We start from the raw sequence: 23,603 nt of genomic DNA on the forward strand, positions 1-23,603 counted from the left end.
GAACTCTTAGAATCTGAATCTGTTTATAATTCAATATCTGAAAATTTTAACGATGAAGTATACAAGTCTTAACTCTTATAATGTGAAAGATTAACTAAGTAGCTCTCAAATGCTTCAAGAAAAGATACCCACCATGGTTTTGGGAGAGAAAAAAGATAAAATTTTACATTATTATTCCTTTGAATATTTTGCTCAAGTGACCTGGGGCTGGAACCTCTTATCGCCACTTCGAGATACAAGTAAAAAAGTATCTATGGTTCTTATCCACTTTCACATCAAGAATTGCGGTATGAGGTTGGTTTCACTACTTCATAGTGACAATTCCAAAGTTAATTGAAAATCTTTAAATTCTTGGAAAAATTACTTAAAAGGAGATTTCTTTCTAATTAGTAGTCCTTGGGTTTTATGTGGTTGTTTGATAGTCCATTTAGTTATACTTTTTTTTTTAAATTTCTGAATATTATAATATTTTTGAAATACTCAAAATACCCCTTTTTCAACTTCACATACTTGATTGTCACCGACGATTCCAATAATTTTCAACTTTTATTATTATTATTATTGTGAATGATGAATGAAAATAATATACTTCTAATTTTAAAATTTTAGATGTATTTTTTAATTTATTTTGACAATTTATAACAAAAAATAAATAACAAAGTTTAGATTCAAATTTTTTTATACAATGTTGAACTCACTACTTATTGTTGAGCTCATCAATTTTGATTTATTACCAACCTTGCCAGTTTTATTTATTGTTAAGCTCATCAATTTTTATTTATTACAGACATCACCAGTTTTATTTATTGTCGAGCTCACCAATTTTTATCTATTGTCGACCTCACTAGTTTTATTTATTGTCGAGCTCACCAATATTTATCTATTGTCGACCTCACTAGTTTTATTTATTGTCGAGCTCAATAAATTCATTTAGGCTAATCATTCATTGATTCAAGTTATCTAATTCAATCAATTATCAAGAGTCAAGTTAACCCATCATAGTCAACTCATCGCATTCTTTTTTTTTTTTTTTCTTGAGTCAATAACTACTCCAAAGAGAGTGGAACTGATCACTGTATCCTTCCTCAGTTTCATACCAAGTAAGCATTTACGATATAAGATCAGTGTTTTTTTTTTTAGTATGATACCTCCAAACCCAAAAAACAAAGTCCATCTAGTCGAGAAGATTGGAAGAAAAATCCTAGGGAATATAATAATAAAAATAAAAATAAATAAATACTAAAACTTGGGGCATTGTCTCTAGTATTCCAGGAACCTCGCTCTCCCATGATGAATCAAGATTTGAAAGAATCCAATTCATCTTGGCTTCCAGGAAATAAAAAAGCACGAAGAGTACTCCGTACCCATTAAGAAGTAGAAGATGAGCTGCTTTTAAGATACTGGACGTTGAATGGGTCCATATTCACCGTCATGATGTTCATACGTAAGTAGTAATCCTTAGCATCTTATCAAGTTCAAAACTAGGAGCAAATTCAAACCCAAATCAAAAAATTCTATCAACCTTGATCACGATATCTACCTACCAAAGCCATCCTATGTACATGCTTCACTAGTATATAGGATGGAAGTCATTTTCTTCCCATAAAAGTATAGATCATTTCTTCTAGAATTCTAATGTAGGCCACTATAAGAAGCCAACTGGGAGGTCTAGCCTCAAAAGAGAATAATAAAATTCAAGCCCTACTACAACAAAAAAAAAAAAAACAAAATACAACTAAAAAAAAGTTGTCAGACTGCAAGATTAATATGTTCAAACTACCAAAGATCAATAAACCTTAATTAGATCAAGAGGTATTTCATCTAAGGAAGCCAGTAATCATCTCTCAATCATCACCTATCGACAAATTTCACCTCTAATAACCTCTTTGCAACAATGAACCCATTCTTTTTATACCAACCCCCAACTGGGTTTGGGATCGATAGCTTAGATTGAGCTATGTTTGACCCAATCCCTTCAAAAGTGGTAAGTGGATAACATGGGAAGTTACTCCAGGTCCAGTCACAATAAAAAGAGTCGCAACAACAAAAAAAATTCAAACAAGAGCCAAGAAAGAAAGAAAAAGGGCAAACTAGAAGCTTTTTTGAGATATTGAACCATCATTCCAAATAATTCATCACAAATAAAGAGTTCAATTCATTATATATATTTGATACATCATGATAACGAAACATGACTACGTTCAATTATCCATGAGATGGTCGATAAGATGAGGAATGACTCTTTTGATCTTGATTGAGTAATCAGCTTAGGAATGATGCAGGAGTTTCAATAAACCAGTTCTTTCTACCTTAAATTAGTCACAACCAAATGGATGAAATTGGACAGTTAATCTATTTTCACTATAACAGTACCAGTATGTAATCATTAGATGAGAAATAGCTAAATAGATTTCTATCGTAATGGAGATTATGCGAACAACACGTGAGTGTTAAATTATAGAGAGATTCTATAACCACACCCACTTTTGCTAACACCACCCCTAATTCATATGTAAATCACCAAAGAATTAGCACGCACTTGGGGTGCTGTAGTAAAAGTTGGTGTGTGTGGCAATAGAAGCTCTCTAATCATACAGTAACAAATTGCAAGTTAATTTTTCTATTTACAATCTATTATCGAGTCCCAAACAAAATATGTTACTGGTTATCTATTATAATCGGAATGGATGTGTAGTATCTACCATAAACAGGGTTTCCATGATGGGTAGAACCTAATGAACCCTCTCTAAAAATAGGTGACAATGTCCATACCCCACTATTCATTTTTTCTCTTTTTTTTTTTTTTTTTTGAAACTGGAACTAGAAATCCCCATCACCATCATGTAGAAGAGAGTTGAGATGAAGCACCGGTTGTTCATGGTCGAAATCAAAATTGTCCAACAGAAATCAACATTGAAAAGAGAAGCTGGGCTTTTTAAATTATTAAATTAATTTTGTTCTTCCAAAAATTTACTATTCACTATTTTTCGGAGAACCAAATAGTAATAAATAATAAGAGAAACCAAGGTAAAAAGGGTTCAATATAACAGTGTAATGATCAAGGAAATAATGCCAATCTCTATTATAATAGTACCTGAATGGCAATACCCACAACAGTGGGGCCCCTAGACAATATTAATAAGTGTTTGAAATAATGGATTTTCCAAATGGAAATTTTGAAATCATGTTTGAAAACCGAAATTTGATTTCAAAATAAGGAACTTATGCTTTCAACAAAAACCAATCAAGGATAATATCTATATTTCAAAATCATTTTTTCCCCAATATAATGCCACTACATAAAGTTATAACGACCATTATTTAAAGCTGTTTACAAAAATAATAGCCATTATCCTATAACAGATCTGCAATATTTTAAACTATGAGAAAAAAATAAAATAGACGAAAATGAATTGAGCCTAAAACCCATAATTGATAAAATTGGTACCGTCTTTCATATATTGCCCTATACAAAAACCTTCGTGTATACTTGGTTACAATTTACATACCTCATTATACATACATGTAAGGTTAACTCTATCTCCATCTCGAGACCAACTAAATCCTGCAGGAATAGATTTGCAAACAAATGTTAATTTTGTATCACCAATCCAAAACTGGCACTAAAAAAACAAAACAATAGAATGAAAGAATTTCAAGATCTAAGTTATCAAACATCGTTACTGACCTCTTCTTTGGAAATGATTTCGGTAAAAACTCACAGAAAAATATGGTGAATAAGGTTATTATCACTTGAATTCAGAACTATCAGCTTGTTTGAGAAAGCTGAACATACGCAACCCGTACCAAGTCAACCACCTCTTCATTGAGGGCATCAAGATCACCGGAATCACGCAGTTGAGGATATAAAGGGGCCATATGATTTGCAGCTGCTTCGACTAGCTCCCATTGAGAAAAGTTGGCGGCAATCTGAATGATCTTCACAGACAAGTGTCTGCTACAATTTAGGCAAGATACAACCACTCTTAAGGCATCTTTCCGAATATCTTCCAAGAACCAGAAGTCAGCGAGCCAACAAAGTTCTACGTATGGATGTACTTCTTGAAGCTGTTGATCGACATTCATATTGTCCCATGTACATCCAGAAATGGGTTTTGGTAGCTCATCCAAATAGAACCAATTGACCAGTTTATTCAATGCTTCCCACCCAATACGGACCTTTATGGTTTGAGAATAGCTGCAAGGAATACAATGGAGGTGAAAAACATAATAATGCAATAATGCACACTAATTGACCAATCTCAGATCGACAAAGTAGAGAAAATTGGAATGCCCGAAAGCTGCTCACTAGTCAGCTTAGGTCGAATTTTTGCCAGCTAAAAAAAGAACTGTACATGATCCATCAGCAACTTTTCTAGAACATTGCCCGCCAAAATTTCTAGTGAGCCAAATTCTCCAACAAAAGTGGGATTTCAATGAGAACTGGCCTACAAAAATAGTTCACTAATTTAATCCCTCAGCTGTGGACCATGGTTTTAGATCTCGTTCGAGACCAAGATAACTCACCAGAGTCGAGTCATCTCGGTATCATCCATGAATGAGATGGTTAAACATGGCGTCTCACATCTACCGAATCTGGCTAGATAAACGAGTTGACTTGGGTGATATTTTGAAAAATCTAGGACGAGTAAGTAAAACTCGTCTGAGTCAACCAGGTTTCTTATTTTTTATTTTTTTATGAAAATAATTAATTTTTTTAGATTTTAAATTTTATTATCTAAATAAAATATGATTCTATAATATACCATCTTCTAATCTAAATTATTTTATATAAAAAATTTATAATTATTTTCATATAAATATATCAATAAATAATTGTAAACCGAGTTAAATGATTTATCTAGTCCAAGACAAGTTGACTCGTCCGAGACAACTCGATCTCGTTACTTGTTAGCAATCTCCCGTTTAATTTGCGAAAAATTTGTGAATTTTTTTTCGTTCTTTTTTTTCAATGAAAGTATTATTCTCCGGATTATTGAATTATTCTGAATAATTCACGTAACACAAGTTCGACTTTGAAGGGGCCATGCTTCAAATTTTGGAGGAATCCACATTTTTAGGGCACAAATGTCCCTTTCATTTAAAAAAAATAATGACATGCCCCTCTACATTTAATTGAGATACCACCTTAATTTTCCAAACTGATGATTTGTCTCACAATAACCTCAATGCCCTCATTATCACCACCATCATTATTACCATCACTACTATATCATCACCTTCACCATCACCACATCACCACCATCACTATCATATTACCAAATTTTTTGTTTTCAAATTTTTGAAATGAAATGGATAATACACATATAAAGCATATGCCGCATATTTTCCGTTTATCAAATTTTTGACCGAACTTTTGACCATATTTTTGCAACCCAAAATCCAAATAGAACTCGAATTTTTGTCGTGTTCCAAATTGCTAACAAGGGTCTGGTCCACGGACGAGACAAGACGTCAAACCAATAGGTTCCAAACTATTATAAATATAAAACTGATAGTTTCCAGCATTCAGCTTCGTATAGTTTTAGCCAATTACAATGTAGTGAATTCTAGTTAGTCTTCAAAATACTATCTACTGATCTAAATAGAGGAAATAAAAGTTTCTTTAAGGTAGTACCTCTCCTGCATGCCCGACTGAAACAATGCCCTCATATAATCACAGCTTAACCACAATATGATTTTGTGTGTATGTATGTGTGGCATCGGAAGTAAGCAAACACTGCAAGTCCAGTGCGTCACTTCACTAGCTTCAGCTTCCAAGATGATGTCACTGTAATAGTAATATAAAATAAAATAAAAAGGAACTATGTTAGAATCATTTCTGTTGCAGACTAACAATTCATTTTAGTTGTGATGTCTCATTATGGATCTATGAAATGTCAATTTTGTTTTCTAAGTCCACGGTGACATGCATCATGAAACCTATTCCACCAAATGCAGAATTAAGGCTTAAACTGAGAAAAGAGTAAAGACTTACAAAAAGCTAATCCAATGCAATCTATTTATAAGTAGAGACTTACGAAAAATGATATCCAGACGGTCCAAGAGCAGGAGTGAGGTCAATGCATGGGACAGCTGCACCCCATTTGGGACGTTTCCGACCAAGCAAATTTGAAAGAGAATGAAAGTTACAACATCTAGCAAGCATTTTCAACTGCTTCACAAGGTCATAACCAACTTCTACAAATCCCGTATAAACAAATTCAAGCAGTTTCATTAATGTTTGACGATCAACACGGCTAGACAAACAAACTTCTCTCTTGAACTTTGTGCACAACTGCTCAATATTTTGTCCTGCTGCAGACCCATCACACATTTTCTCATTGGAAGGCAAAAGAGATGGACACATAACCGTTAGAACAACACCATGAACCCACACAGATTCCCCACTCGAAAGTTTGAGTTGCACGTCAGCATATTCTTTCTCATAAAGTGCTTTCCCAAATCTTTTCCCAAGCCCACTTTGAAAACCATAGAAACCAAAAAAACTCAGAATATATGTGGCATACCATTTAGGTCCAGGACCATACGTACTGCCACAGATCTCATGCAGTCTATCAACTAATATTTGAATATCTGATCCTCCGGATTCGACACCAATCACCTGATCAGAGATATTATTTCTTACAGAACTAGAGTGTTGTATTAACTCAGCTAGCCCCCACAAACTATAAAATAAAAGAAGATCTCTGCCTTCCCAATCTTCAGTGTCAAGCCAGCAACAAGTATTCTCATAAGATGTATCATGTAGATGAGGGGCAATGCTTGGCCTGGTAATATGAAAATGATTGCTTAAGCACCACCCAATAAAGGTTGACAGAATCTTTATGCCATCGCTTTCAATGATGAAGAGTTCATACTTTGGCAAACCCAAAAAGCATGCCAAACCCATCAAGTTCATGACAGCTTGACAATTATCCACCACACCAAACTTGCTCCCAGTAGTAGTAGACTTCAAGGTATCAAGTAAGTATATTAGATATTCCTCCATGTTTGGCATTAGTACTTCAGATAGAATGTGTCTAGTTTGGGATGCAATATACTTGCATGGTGAGTAGATCATTAGAAGAACTGCCCTAGATGCAGGTTCAAGCTTGGATGTGTAAGAAGCATCATTCTGATAAAGCTGGCGCCCTTTATGAATTGAGTCCATCAATATCAAGCTATTAACAAACATGCACACAAGTACAGATATATCAGCTGAAAAAACAAGAGTCCAAAGTAACAATAAATAAAAGCAGTGCTCAAAAAAAGAGTGTTTGTGAACCACAATAATGTCTAAGCACAGCTCGCCAGTTCAACAACCGAGTCAACCCAGGTAAATCATTATGTCATATGAAGCAAAAAAAATTATTTGAACTTTTTTTTTTTGTTGAAAAAAAGGACAGTCTAACCATACTGGTTGAAGGTACCAGCTTGCTAAGTTGGTTAAAGTATGATGTGAGTGTTGATATCACCACATGGGTTCAAAACCCACATTCACCTACTAATTACTAACCAATCATCTCATTTGCCTACAAAAAAAAAGGGTTAACAACACTGGTCCAAGGGGACAGTTTTTTCTTTTTTTTCTTTTTGATGAGCAGAAAACTTTTATTGATAGAGTACAAGATGTCCTCGGAAGAACAATAAGAACAAGCTAATCACTCTCCTAATCGCTCTCCTTACACACTAAACCCCATCTCCACAAAAAATCCTCAAACAAGTAACCTCTAAACTCTCTAGATTGCTTACACCAATAAAACAACAAGCCAAGAATACAAAAAATGACTTCATGAGTTTGATTGTCCTTCCCTTCAGAGATAACCCCATTCCTTTCTTTCCACAAGCCCCAACAAACTGCAAAGGGGATGAGACTCCAAAGAATCCTCTCTCTTTCTCGAAAGGCTGTGAACTTCCAACATTGTAGGACAAGAACAGAACAGGGTTGACACCAATAGATATTAAATAAGGATAAAAAATGGGACCAAACAGACCAAGCAAGATCACAATGGATGAGAAGGTGACCCACAGACTCCCCACTTGACTAACGCACATAAAACAGAAATAACACCCCTAGCCATGGGATGGTCTATTGTAACAAGAGAAGAATTTTAGAATTGTCAAGTCTCTAATTAAGAGCTTGGCAGATATATATAATAATAAAAAAAGTGAATGGACAAAAATGTCCTTACATAGGTGAATGGACATAAATGTTCTTACACAGAAAAAAAAACATAGAAATAACAAAATTAGACTACTACTATCTACTATTTTCCAATATTCCCCCTCAAGTTGGAACAAATATATCAACTAAACCCAGCTTGATAAGATGAGAGTTAGAGATAGAAGGACCAACAGACTTTGTAAACATGTCGGCGAGTTGATCTGAACAAGATACAAAGACTGTCTGAAGGGTACTAGATCGAACTTTCTCCCTGAGAAAGTGAACATCAACTTCTATATGCTTAGTTCGTTCATGAATAACTGAGTCAGAAGCAAGCATGATAGCAGACTTGTTGTCGCAGAACAACGAAGAAGAACCAGAAAGAGGAAATCCCAATTCTGTTAGTAAAGATCGAAGCCAGAGAAGCTCACATGTCCCAAGAGCCATAGCACGATACTCAGCTTCAGCAGAAGAACGAGAGACCACACTCTGTTTCTTACTTTTCCATGAAATAAGGTTACCTCCATGGAATGTACAGAAACCAGAGGTAGATCTCCTATCTGTAAGAGAGCCCGCATAATTAGCATCAGTGAAACATGACAAATGTGGTTGAGCAGTGAATGAGTAGAAAAGCCCAAGGTCAGGACGTAACTTTAAGTAGCGAAGAATACGATGAACGGCCTCAAGGTGAGATGTACGCGGAGCATGCATAAACTGACTGACTACACTAACCGCAAAGGTCAAATCCGGTCTAGTATTAGTCAAATAAATCAGACGACCTACAAGTCTCTGATAAGAAGCCGGATCAGATAATAGATCACCAGATTCGATATGAAGTCGATGATTCTGATCCATAGGAGAAGAGGCAGGACGACAACCAAGCATACCAGTATCCTGAAGAAGGTCCAATGTGTATTTGCGCTGAGATAGTGAAATACCTCGTCGAGAGCAAGCTACTTCTATCCCCAAGAAGTACTTGAGAGGACCCAAGTCCTTAACCTCAAAAACACGACCCAATATCATCTTCACCCTGTCAATCCACTGGGCATCATCTCCTATCAAGATAATATCATCTACATATACTAAAACAATGGCACATCGACCATCCAATCCTTGATGAACAAAACAAGTATGATTTGAGTGGCATCTGGTAAACTCCATAGACAAAATAACTTCTGAAAAACGCTGAAACCAAGCTCGCGGGGACTGTTTCAGAGCATACAGAGATTTGAGAAGGCGGCATACCTTCCCACAATATTCCCCCTGAAGACGAAACCCAGGAGAGGGGTCCATATATATAACTTCAGTCAAATCACCGTTCAAGAAAGCGTTCTTCACATCGAGTTGATGAAGAGGCCATGAGTGACAAGCAGCTAAAGAGATAAGAAAACGAACAGTGGAAAGTTTGGCAACAGGAGCAAATGTGACACCAAAATCCTTCCCTGGAGTCAGCGTAAACCCCTTAGCAACTAGTCGCGCCTTGTACCGATCAACAGTGCCATCTGCGAGGTATTTCACCTTAAAGACCCATTTACAACCAACGGTTCGCTCCCTAGATGGAAGGGTAACAAGTTCCCAGGTATTATTTTTCTGCAAAGCATCCATCTCAACAGTCATAGCTCTAGTCCACTGAGGATCTTGCAAAGCCTCTGATACAGACCGAGGAACTCGAATAGAATCAATAAGAGCAAAGTAGGCCTGATAAGAAGGAGAAAAACCCTGATAGGAGACAAACTGGGCAATGGGATGATCAGTAATACACCCTCGTTTACCTTTGCGAAGAGCAATAGGTAAATGAGAGTCAGAAACAAAAGGAATAGGAGCAGGTATAGGTGTAAGAGTAGGAGATGATATACCTGAGTCGAAGGAGGAGGTTGGCAAAGGTGGAGATGGACGAGGGCGACGAGTGTAGACCTGAAACTCCGACGGAGGTGAAGGAAAGATCGGAAAGGGTAGCACTATAGGTGATGGGTCCTGCGAAGAAAAAGGTTCCTGCAAAGTAGAAGTTGTATGAAAATATGGAATATTTTCAAAGAATGTAACATCAAGAGAATGTATGACACGGTGAGAAACCGGATCATAACACCGATACCCCTTGGACATAGTAGAATAACCCAAGAAGACGCACTGAATGGTTTTATCATCTAATTTAGTACGAATGGGAGTCCTATCTTGAACAAATCATGTGCACCCAAAGACTCTAGGAGTAATGGGGAAGAGAGTGCGATCGGGTTGAAGAACATGAAGAGGTACCTATCCTCCTAAGGTGCGACTCGGAACGCGGTTAATAAGAAAAGTCGCAGTTAGAACTGCCATATTCCAATATGCCTTAGGAACATGCATGCCTTGAAGAAGACACCTGACTGTATTCATGAGATGACGATTCTTACGTTCTGCAATCCCATTCTGCTCAGGAGTGTATGGACATGTCAACTGATGGAGCATACCATTCTCATAAAGATGGGAACGAATTCCATCCGAAATATATTCCCCCCCCCCTTATCTGACCTGAGAGATTTAACAGTGATGTTGTACTGAGTTTGAATCATCTTAAGAAAATTAACAAAAATAGGAAGCACCTCAGAACGAGAACGCATCAAATAAACCCAAGTGCAACGAGAATAATCATCTATAAATGTAACATAGTATCTATGACCATTAAATACAGTAACAGGGGAAGGCCCCCAAACATCAGAATGAACTAAATCAAATATTGCATTAAACTGATGCATACGAGGAATATTCGAGGTACGAGTGTGTTTAGAGAGTTCACACACAGAACACTGAAATTTGTGCCCACTACAAGAAGTTTTTAAAGCAGGAAATAAAGAACACAAGTGCTGAAAATTAGCATGTCCTAAACGAGCATGCCATAAATCTAAAGACTGAGATGAAAAAGTGTGGCCCCCAGACGATGGAAGCACAGAAGCTGGAGCCGCAATCGATTGAGATCCAAATATGTACAACCCATCCTTCTCATACCCCTTACCAAAAATCCTTCTCGAAGTCAAGTCCTGAAAAATACAGTGAGTAGGAAAAAATATTACAGAACAATTTAAAGATTTAGTAATGCTACTCACAGATAAAAGGTTAAGAGATTGGTGAGAGACATGAAGCACAGAGTCAAGAGAAAAATTAGGCGATAATGAGATAATACCCTTGCTGTGGATAGGTGTGAGGGACTCATCAGCAAGACCAACCTCCCTATGAGTAGTAGGGAAAATAGAGGATGTAAAATGACTAGACTCACTAGTCATGTGATCAGAGGCACCAGAATCAATTACCCATGTCAGTGGAGCAGAGCCAGACTGAGTAGCATGAAGTGCAGAGGATGTACCTTGAGGTGTAATAACCGACGCAACAGTCGAGGATGAGGGAGTGTGAGCCTGGATTTGATCCCGTACAATGGCTACAATCTGAGTCTGGAGATGTTGCAAATCGATGGTGCCAAGAGTCGCTTGAGAAACTGATGCAGACTCTACAACAACAGCACGAGGAGAAGGATGTCCCACAGAAGGCTATCCCATAGAAGATCTCAAAAGGTAGGGATAAAGCTGAAAGCAACGGATCTTCTCATGTCCAACCTTCCCACAATGGCTGCAAGTAAGGCCACTCCCTTTACCACGTCCACGGCCTCCACGGGCTCGACTGCCATGTCCTTGAGTACGAGAATCAGAGAACCCTGAATTGGCTGCTAGAGCCATCTGATCTGTAGCTGGGGCAGAGATAATCCCAGGGACTTGAGTATGAGAAGAAGCTACATGGCGACGACGCTCATCACTATCAATGGTCGCAAATGTCTCAAATAAAGATGGTAAAGGAGTGGTGTTAAGAATCTGTGTCCGAAGTACTTCAAACTCAGGACGTAGACCCATGAGGAATTGGTATGTCTAATGTCGACCAATCCGCTTAACCACATACCCAGCTGCTTCTGCGGATAACTCAGCCATAGACTCATAGTGCGAGAGCTCCTCCCAACAAGACTGAAGGAAACCAAAGTAATCTGCCACACTCTGAGTGCCTTGGGTAGCTTGAGCAATATCCCGATACAGCTCATAAATCCTCGAGTCATTCATAGCATGCGCATATGTCTGAGTGAGGGCCGACCACAAAGAAGAAACAGTCTCATGGTACATGAACATGGTATAGATGCGCAGTTTCATAGAGTTAAATAACCATCCAAGAATGGTACAGTTATCGATTTCCCATTGTTCAAATTTGGGATCAGTGGGGGGTGGCTTAGGGATGGTGCCAAATAACCAACCGGATTTACCTCTACTACCCAAATAAAGTCGCACAGACCAAGACCAGGATTGAAAGTTATGACTATCTAACAAAGCAGTAGTAATCTGTTGTGTAGAAGAATTTCTCCCAAGAGCAGTGTGGGAGTCCTTTATCTCGTGAGTAGATGTCATGGTTTATACTAAACAAGAAGTGACGTAACTTGTGGATTGAAGGGAGATCTCGTACAGTCGAAAATAAGGAGGGTCACTTACGGATAGCTATCCGATCGGATAGTGCTATATCTGAATTCGAATCCGAAGAAAAAATATCGGATATCCGATAATATCCGAACCGATAAAAAATCCTGAACGATCGCCGACTGGAGAAGATGGTGGTTATGGCTGGTTCGTCTACGTTCTAATTGTCGGGAATCAAAGCCAGGAAGTCGTAGTTGCTGTCGTTAATCACACACAACACTAGTGCTATATCCGAATTCGAATCCGAAAAAAATATCGGATATCCGATAATATCCGAACCGATATCGTAGGTCTCTAAAGGCATCCTAAGTACTGTCGCACGCCTCCACAGGCTGCAGTGCTACTATCGCAGATAAAAAAAAAAAGGGACCCAACAGTCCAGCCAATAGGCTAACGATGAACAAAATAGGGCATGAAACACAGTGCAGAGAGTTATCGCAGCATGTGATAAAAAAATATGAAGGAGATCGAAAGAGAACCAAGAGAGGAATTCTAATGGCTCTGATACCTAGAAGAATTGTAGAATTGTCAAGTCTCTAATTAAGAGCTTGGCAGATATATATAATAATAAAAAAGGTGAATGGACAAAAATGCCCTTACATAGGTGAATGGACATAAATGTCCTTACACAGAAAAAGAAACATAGAAATAACAAAATTAGACTACTACTATCTACTATTTTCCAATAACAAGTTCATCAGTAACAACCACCCATGTAAAAAAGCAAACCTTAGAAGCAATTCTACGATGCCTAAACTAAGGTCAATATTCACGTGAACACAGGCAATGGTAAAAAATACAAAATTAAGGAAAAAGTGAAAAAAGGGAGAGCGTACAGTACCATCCAGAGGCAATAAGAACATCAAGGTACTGTTTGTTTCCATGTATATCAGGGTTGAAATTCTCCCCACAGTGCGTTGCAAGCCATCCAAGAATATCCCAAATGTACGGCCTCAAAACAACAAGATAATTAGCATCAAGACCCTCCCGTGCAGTGGTAATCATTTCTTTCAATGACAAGAAAGTCTGTGATTGCTTTGTCTTATGGAAATTTCCTAGAAGAAGATCAAGAAGAACTCTGTCAACCCCAAGTTTCCAAAAGTAAGTATGATGGTCCCCAGCCCAACGTGTTATTAAAGCTAATCGGCATGCCTCCAGCAGTAAAGGCACCTGATCTGTAGAAACCTTTCCATAGCATGAACTCCATCCACCCATCGCTTTAAGTATGGCTTTGACAATGGGCTTGCAATACAGTCTAGTAAATGTTAAACATCCTTGTTCTGATCTCTACATTTTAAAAAAGAATCCTTGATACCCGAATGATTTTTTAGTAAAAAAAAACAGGAAAAAAAAAATGGAATAGCAAGATAAAGGAACCATTAATAATAGATACCACTAAGCGTTGGGTGAGTTTAAATGCCTCCACTTGAACAGAATGAGATTGTGAGCTGTCCATGCAGCGCAAAATCGTCGGTAGAAGGGTATCCCTGTTTTGAAGAAGCTTTGTGGCCCCATTACCACATAGGGCTGGTAAAAAAATTCAGAATTCTTTTAAGCCGCAGTAGTAATAAGATATAAGAAAGCTTGCATTTCAAAATGGGAAGGAAAGACATTGACCATAAGAAAATGGGTACCTAAAGCAGAATATAACTGAAAAATAGCAACTTCAATGGAAGAATTGGGCTTTACACAGATAGCTCCTAACCCTTCCAACAGTTTAGAATTACTCCAAACAAAGTACCTCGAACGAGGCCACCGTGATAGTATTGTGTTCAAAAGAGATGTCATCTCTTGGAAATATTCAAGTGGTTTACTCCCATTGATAAAATCTTCTAAACCACGGACAATAATGTCAACTACATTTTTTTCTTTTAAAATTTCCCAAACCTCATTGTAAGTTCTAAGTCTCCTCTGTGTCATCTTTGAGAGGATCTGGTTCAAAGCAATAGCACATGAAACTGCAACTGTTGATTGATGGAAAGATAGCAAGCATGAAAAAGAACAGACAAGCTCTGACACTTGATATAGAAGAATGGAATTGCCCAGAAAGTTGGTCAACTTCACTGCGACAGTTGTTGCCATTCCCAGCAATGCCTCATTACTGGATTGAAGAATTCCTTCCAGCGCCACTAGCATATCAGGAATGGAGTTCTGAAAAGCGAAGCAATATAAGTATCTTAAGATTTAGAATGAGCAATATTCCAAGAAGTTTCTCATAATATGATTAAATGAAATTAAGCTTTTTGTTCAGATACATAAAAAGTGTACTCCAACATTGCTAGCCACACCAACTCTCTCGAATATGTGCTTGAAAGTTGACTTCATGGGACTGCTTCCTGAATATATGCCTCAACTTCTCTCCAAGCCAAGAATATATCAAATAATTTCTAATTAATGGACCGACATGGAGCTGAATCAAGGGTTGAGTATTGGTGAGACTGATCTTTTCATCATGGAGACCATTTCTCAAAAATATCAGCCCATTCTGATTTATAAAAACTGGATTAGAAGCTGAACAATTATGGAACCTGTTGGCTCCTTTTCTGAGGATAATATTGAATGGTGATAGGTGGCACAAATATCTCCTTCAAACCCACTTTGTTTTACAGAAATGGAAGATGTTGAAGGAAGCAAAGTTAGGCGTGTAGAACTCTAGTCTTCCTACATTTAAACACTGATTTGAAGTCTACATTGATGGGGTTAGAAATTAAACAAGGGACTGCTTGTGAGGATGATCTCCATGGTGGCTAGTGAAGAGATCATCTTGCTCACAAATCAATTGTTGGCTCACTTCATGTCTGCCTAATGATAATACATCATTTTAGACATCAAGTTTTTCAACTCCCACACCCATGATGATGATGTGGTACTAAACTACTCATGGTATTCATAAAAGAGACCAAAGAATATGAAACATATTTCCTATGTTAGAGATATTTCATTTCTTCTTACACAACGAAGTAGTTTTCATCTAGATTGACAAACTGGGGTTATAACGGAAGCCCCACCCCCACCCCCAAAATAAAATAAATTAAAACCAAGAACTCCATAACTACTTTCAAAAGTAATTACAAGTTACATCATCACTCAAAATAGATACAAGCTTTTAAGGGATACTTGGCTCATCTAGGATAATTGAGAAGGCTCTTGAATGGGGTCCACGTTTGGCAAGGAAGTCAGCAGCTCTGTTCACCTCTCTCCAATAGAACTCAAACTTGCAATAGGCTGGTTGCCTAGTTCTCTCCTTAATCTCACGAATAATACTTTTACATTTCCAAGAAATCTCAACTTTTCCTTTAATGCAACAGATAGCATACAACAAATCTGCATTTATTAATAGCCAATGAAAGCCTCTTATTGTTGCAAATTTAACGGCTTCCTTGATAGCTTCAAGGTCAACGAAAATGATAACTGCCAATCTCTTTTATCCCATGCACCAAACAAGAATTTACCAACCCCCACCTCTGAAATAGAGCCATCCGTATTTATTTTGGTGACGCCCTCCTTTGGACTGCACCAAAAAAGAGATCTGGAAATCTTAGGAACAATCTGACCTGAACAATTCTAAAAGTTGAGAAAAAATTTACCCAATCTTGTCGAGTCATCATCAATAACTAACCCTTCAAAAATAGCACAGAGCGGGCAGCCCTCCCTTTATTAACAGAAGCTTGGCTTTATTAAAGGACCTTTTGAAGCTCTCCGAGGATCGATGTAATTGACTACCGAGTTTACGAGGAACAAGCAACTTGCTTCTATATTCCACCCCGTATATTGATAGTTATACCCATGCCATATTATCTCAATAGTAGAGCAAGCTTCCAGTCATGGGAATGGCACTTATGAAAGGTTCAAGCGGAAATCCAGTTTTAACCTGGTCACCTGATTCAGCCAACTCCAACCACTCACACTACACACCATCGCTGTACTTGGTCAATAAATAGTTCCCCAACATCTGAAAGATATAACCCGGTAGCCATTTCTGCTTTTGGAAGTGGGCGGAGTAGAAACTGCTCAACTTCATCCATAATCATCCCCAAAACCGTAGATTTATGGGTGCATTAGCATTCGAAATCCTTTAGTAGTTCAGGTAACTTGAAGTCTTAATGTGTGGGATGAACTTGCACAATAGCAAAACATGTTCTAGATAGTATTTTCACAGATTTAGAAAATTCTTAGGTGTTTTTCATACTAAGAAGGTAACAGTCAACTCTATCAAAAGTTTAGTACCTACTTTGCTAAGCCCATGCTTGGTTTAAAACATGTATGTTTATTTGTTTTTAATAGTCTCTTGAAACAAATAAAGTACCTTAACAAGAGGATGCCGCAACATGTCCTGAGAAAGACAATCAACAAAAGCAGAAATTGAGCGAACTGCAAGCCTCTGTATCTCAATATTTGTGCACTGCCATTTTTTTCCTTCATTATAATGACATCTGAAAATGCAAAAGCCACCCCATAAATCTAAGAGTCGAGTAGTAGAAGTAGTATTCCAAGATTATCATTGGAAGATTTTTCATATTATGTAGAAAAAAAAAAAACCAAAAGTACATTGTGGTTGGTTTGAGTTTTACCAGTAAATTGCACAATACAATTAGGGAGAGAGAGAGGCCATCCTATGTTACAGACGTGAAGATCAACAATTATAACAAACCATACAAACCATCATCGAACAACTATGAGAACCATGGTTAAGGACAGGACATAATCAGGTAATTTACTTTTTAATAGGACTTTCAACTTTCAAAAGAGAAACAAAAGTAATATGTACGTGTGTGTGTATATAAGGTTGGGATGCGTTGACTCGTGGAATAAACACATGATTCCAACCATGTAAACATAAAGTCCAACGGTTGAAATTTATCTTTAAAAAAAAGTATCATCGAGATTTGTGTTATTTGGATACATATAAATCCCGACCATTGGATTTCATGTTTACACAGTTGAGATCATATGTTTTCTCACAAGTCACCAGAGCCCAGCCCATATATTACTATTATTATATATATCGGGTTTTGTTGACTCAAGAAATGACCCAAGATCCCAACCACGTAAGCACAACATCTAACGGTTGGAATTTATGTGTATCCCAATAATATATATCCCAAAGATATTTATCTCGATGATAATTCCGAACTGTTGGATTTTGCATTTACACGGTCAAGATCATGTATTATATATATAACATATATTCTCAATTATATAATATGAAGAACTTCTAACCAGCCTCCACTATTTATAGATTATTTTTCAATAATATAATAAAGGATAATGCAACACTCCTAAGAGGTTGAAAGGATACACAAATGATGGACCAATAATATACAATCACAAACACTATTCCTCCTCCACACACAAACTACTAAGTATACCAAAAAAAAAGCCTTCTAAAAGATCTAGAAAACAATGACCAGTTGTAAACGAGACCTTTAATGTTTAGGATAATGTCTTGAATATCTTCCTCTTCAACACCAAAAACTATCCAATTCCTCTTCATCCATAGAAACCAAAGTATCACAGATGGCACTAACATCCATAAAAAATAACCTCTAGAAGAAAATAAAAAAGTATACCAACTCCTTCAACATGCCATAACAACCTCAGCATGATCCAACTCATCTCAAACTAAGAAAAGAATGGCTTGAAGATTCCCTAGCCAAATCAAATGGAGGAGGAAACAATAAATTGATTCATCAATGGTCTTCCACATAGAACATAAGTGAACAATAACTCTTTTGCAAAGAATGCTGCTCTGGAAGACAATAGCAAGCATCTCGTTATCATAGAGGGACAAATTCAGACTCTTACTAAGAAAAGCAAGGGGTTGACCTTTTTGCACTAAAACAGCCCCAATTCTCCCACCCTAGGCATCACATTCAAGCCAAAGTGGCTTAGAAAAATCTGGTAAGGCAAGAACCGGGGTCGTAGTTATAGCAATTTTCAATCTCAAAAAGGCACGATCAGTCTCATCACTCCAAATAAAGGAATCCTTTTTTAGAAGATTAGTTAATGGAGTACTAATCTTACAATAATCCTTGACAAATTTACGGTAATAACCAATTAATCCCAAGAATCCCCTTAGTCCTTTTAAGGTTTGAGGAGTCAGGCCAATCAACTATACTTCGAATTTTTTCTGGATCTACCGCTACACCATCAGCAGAAATAATGTGGCCCAAGTAATCAACAGAATTTCAAGCAAATAAGCATTTGGACGTTTTGGCATATAATTTGTGTTGACGAAGCAGACCAAGGACTAATGATAGATGTTGCATATGTGCCTCCAAAGAAGTGCTATAAATAAGCATATCGTAGGTACGAACTTACACAAATATGCTCAGAAAATATCATTCATAAGGCTTTGGAAAGTCACTGGTGCATTAGAAAAAATGAAGGGCATGACTAAAAATTCATAATGGCCGTCGTGGGTTCAAAAAGAGGTTTTGGAAATATCTGATTCATGGGCCCTTATTTGGTGATAACCTAATCGAAGATCCAACTTTGACAAAATTGTGGCACCATGCGGTTCATCAAGTAATTCATCTATAACAGGAATATGGTAGCACTCTTTTACCATCACAAAATTGAGGGAACGATAGTTCACACATATCCACCAAGATCCATCCTTTTTACGAACAAGTAACACGGGCGATGAGAAAGGGCTTGAGCTAGAATGGATGAGAACAAGGTCATGCAATTCTTTTACCAAGCGTTCGATCTCATTTTTTTTATGTGCATATAACGGTATGATCAAACATTAACCGGTGTACAACCCGGTTGTAGAGGAATGTGATGATCATGCTCGCGATGCAGAAGAAGACTGAAGGGGTCGCTAAACACATCAAAAAATTTACTCAATGTAAGGGAAATTGGTGGAGAAATGATGCTTTACACTATTCTTCACTGATATCGTTTCCAATTGCAAAATCATACCATGAAGCTCTTAGAGGAGAAGGGTTGGATGGAGCTCTAATTGGTAACCAAAGTCGATGGAGACCCCTCACCAACTAATGTGTATGTATTCTCATTCACCTCGAAAAGCATCATTAAGTTAGCAAAGTCTTATGCAATAAGACCGAAGGAATGTAGCCACTGTTACCCAAAACAATGTCGCATCCGCTACAGGAAGAAAAAGATCGGATGTGAAAATAAACCCCTGTAAACATAACTAAACTCCTTTGCACTTGCCAAGACTTTGAAGAAAGCTACCATCGGCAACCATAAGTTGAAGTGGATTTATGCATTGTACTGTACACCCACAATGCTTTGCCAACAAATGATGCAGAAAATTATGGTTGAACTAGAATCGATTACCATCATAACCACTTGTTTCTTCAAGTAGCCCATAATCCTCATAGTATCCAATCCAATAGTGTCAATAATAACATGGATGAGAGCAGAATCAAAATCATCACTTAAATGTTCCTAGTATGGCTCCGTTGCATCCAAAAGTAGGATTTGCGGTGTTTTACATCATTGTCCTTGAATTATTCATCACAATTGACACATAAGTCTTTCTCTTGTTGTTCATTTTGTTCTGCAAGAGTGAGGCTTTTATAATTTGGGAGGCTAAAAAAGGGATGAAGAGGAGTTGGACTGAAAAATGTAAGCCCTAACAATGGCCAAATATAATTAGATCAGCCTGGATGATGCTGAGTATATCATCTCTGTAACAAAAAAACTAATGAAAGAGGACTCGCGTAGTGTCGTTGTATGATTGGAGAGGAGTTCAAACTTTCTTTGATAGTCACGTACTATACCCTCTTGACGAAGCATTTGTAATACTCCATCCGGATCAACACAATCCTGAGTTCCAAATCCAACACATAAGCCTCAAGTAAACTGATCGCAAAGCATAGGTCTTACAGTGCAATTCATCCATCAAAACCATGAAAAGGCATCACATGTAACGTGAATGGCGGCCATCTGCATCATCTAATCGTTAGAGGGTCTTTTCAATTGTTGATATTGCTCGACATGAAAAACCCAACCATCTGGATCATCGTTTTCGAACCGAGGAAAATCAATTCGAATTGGTCATCCAGATATTAGTGGTCCCTCAAGATTGGGTCGTTGGTATTCAGGACTCTGATCAATTGGATGACCACAAAGTTGCTGATCAATTCGCTGTTGGTGTGGTGCAGGTGGAGGAGGGCCAAGAGCTTCATGTTGGCTGTTGCTGGATAGATTGGACAGCCAAAGTGAGATCATGAATGGAAGACAGGATTTTCTTAATCTCCGAGTGCATACGATCCTGATGTTGTTTGTACTCGGGAAGAAATTGCTCAAAACGATCATGTAATTCCTTTACCGTCACCATGGTAGAGATTGAAAACCTATCTCTGAGACCAGATGATAGGACCTAGAGTCAATTCACTTAGAAGGGGAATGGTTCCCTATATAATAAACTAATTTTTTATTGCAAAATTATGCTGCAAAATCCATAACAGACCCTCTTTAAATAAACAAAGACTCCTACTACTAATGAACTTATCTAAAATAAGGAAAAGACTCATACTAATAATAAACTCAGTAAATAAAAATAGACTCCTACTAAGAATAGAAATAATGCTTCTCTTGACTAAAAAATAGAATTCAAATAAGCAACAAACTCTATAGATTCCTAACAGAAATTGACAATGACCCCAAACATAGCATCCCTACCATCATAATAACCCTAGATTTATTTTTTCTAATTCAGTTAAGGATTCGTGAAAATGTTAGGACTCTATTTCGTTAGATTTGCTTTCTATTTCTATTAGAATTCTATCAGTAGGATTTATTATTGATTTATTTGATTTGGATAGGTATTTTAGTAGGAGTAGAATTGACAAATTATTAGGACTAGGACTCTTTATTTATAAAAGGATGTAATCTCCTTATCAATTGATAGAGAATATTGTTTAATCGTGTTTTTACACAATTCTTGGTGTGTTGAGCACTCGAGATTGCCCTTTCTCTCGTTTGAGTGGGTACATTAGGAACTAGATTCCTAACAATTGGTATCAGAGCACTATTTTGGGCATGCCAGCAAAGAAGAAAACAAAGATGAGTATCTTGGAGAAGCGAGTGAACCATTTAGAAAAAATTATCGCCACTATGCAAGTTACCTTCATGTCAATCCAACAGGCTATGGAGAATTGACGGTTCAACAGCCACCCCCTGTACCGAATCCTCAAGTACAAGCCCCTGAGGTTGTTGGTGGAAATTCAAAGGTAGGAGATCAGGTTGGTGATCTTGTTAATCGAACCGTTCCAAGGCCTCATAAAGGTCAAATTGATGGACAATTGTTGCCACGCTTTACTCGGACTGATTTCCCTCCTTCTGATGGGAATAATCCGTTGCAAATTTATATACAAAGTAGAATAATTTTTCTATTACCATCAAACTGTTGAAAATGAAAAGGTTTTCCTCTCCTCGTTCTACATGGAGGAAGTTGCGTCAAATTGGTTTCAATGGTATAGTCGTACCAATCCAGATCTTATATGGGAAAGAACGGCGAAAGCCATGTTGGTTCATTTTGGATTAACTGATTACGAGAATCTTGATGGAATGTTGGCAAAGATACAACAAGATTCTGGATCTGTACAAAATTACCAAGAAGAGTTTGAATGACTTTCCAATCGAGTTGATGGTTGGACAAATAGAACCTTAATGGGATCCCTCATTCAAGGCCTTCAAGATGAGATCAGGTAAGAAGTGTTGATGTTTCAACCTTCAACATTACAAGAGGCAATGATGTTGGCTCGACGACAAAAAGATAAATTGTTCCGACTTCGACATGCAAATCAACCAATGCCAGGATTGGTTAGCAACGATCAAACACACACCAAATATCTACATGAGATGCGCACAACGAATTTCAAGTGATGAGATGAAAGTTCAAAGAGACAAAGAGTTGTGTTATAATTGTGATGAACATTACACTATGAGATGAAAGTTCAACGAGACAAAGAGTTATGTTATAACTGCGATGAACATTACACTCCAGGCCATCGATGTAAGAAGATGCAAATATATTTATTTACTAGAAGGACGAGATGAAGCGGATGATGAAAATATTCCAATAGAAGTTAGTTTACCGCCATGAGGACATGATCGATATTAGAGGGGCATTGTTAGGACTCTTTTTTGTTAGATCTGATTTCTATTTCTATTAGAATCTATCGGTAGGATTTATTATTGATTTAGTAGGTATTTGCTTTGGATAGGTATTTTAGTAGGAGTAGAATTGGTAAATTATTAGGACTAGGACTCTTTATTTATAAAAGATCCAGAATATTGTTTAATTGTGTTTTTACATAATACTTGGTATGTTGAGCACTCTTGAAGGACATATTAGGAACTAGGTTCCTAACAGAAAATCAATCAATCGAAATTTAAGTAGATAAACTAACCAGAATTTATCATAAAAGAAAAGAAATGAATATCAAGAAGATTCTAACTGAAATTTTGATTAAAAGCCAAGATAAATGATAAAGAATTTGGGGTTTACTTGATTCCAAGGTTGAGAGCTTGGTAGAGGCGCTGAAGTAGAGTGAGAAAATGATCGCTGAGTCTGCAATTCTTCTCTGATCCTCGTTTGGAAGCTTTCATCACTGCTGTACGTTTCTGAAAGATTTCTAGGGGTTTGGAGAGACAGAGAGTACTATCGATGATATGTTCTTCGAGTGTTCCAAAGCTTGAAATTTCTCGAAATCTCATTTACTTGTAGCAGGTTTCTCCTCCTGGCTTTCACCCCCCCCAAATACTGAGTTGACGCGTCCGAGAAATGTTGTATTCACGAGTCAAACCGTTTAAACTGATTTAAATTTAGGGAAATTACACTCTGACCCCCTATGGTTTAATATAATTCCAATTTGACACCCTAACATTTTGACAGTTGCACTTACCTTCCCTTTCTTTCACAGACGGTGTTAAAATTCTAATGTTATTTTACTATTTTACCCTGTTATTTTATT

General features: G+C 37.3%; 1 protein-coding gene across 1 annotated transcript; it reads right to left on the minus strand.

The window, feature by feature from the left end:
• Positions 1 to 3,296: 3,296 nt before the first annotated feature.
• On the minus strand, positions 3,297 to 23,378 carry LOC147382411 (BTB/POZ domain-containing protein). The gene is made up of 9 exons (XM_086428024.1): positions 23,138 to 23,378; positions 16,955 to 17,081; positions 14,283 to 14,799; positions 14,042 to 14,175; positions 13,490 to 13,935; positions 6,042 to 7,184; positions 5,639 to 5,791; positions 3,689 to 4,198; positions 3,297 to 3,565 (listed from the first exon to the last, which is right to left on the minus strand). The coding sequence occupies exons 1-8, from the start codon at positions 23,344 to 23,346 to the stop codon at positions 3,769 to 3,771; spliced, it is 3,159 nt and encodes a 1,052-aa protein (XP_086284150.1). The 5' UTR covers positions 23,347 to 23,378; the 3' UTR covers positions 3,297 to 3,565; positions 3,689 to 3,768.
• Between the last annotated feature and the right edge of the window lie 225 nt (positions 23,379 to 23,603).

Source organism: Akebia trifoliata, chromosome 16, assembly GCF_017979445.1.
Source record: "Akebia trifoliata isolate Shusen 1 chromosome 16, ASM1797944v1, whole genome shotgun sequence".
Taxonomy (NCBI): Eukaryota; Viridiplantae; Streptophyta; class Magnoliopsida; order Ranunculales; family Lardizabalaceae; genus Akebia; species Akebia trifoliata.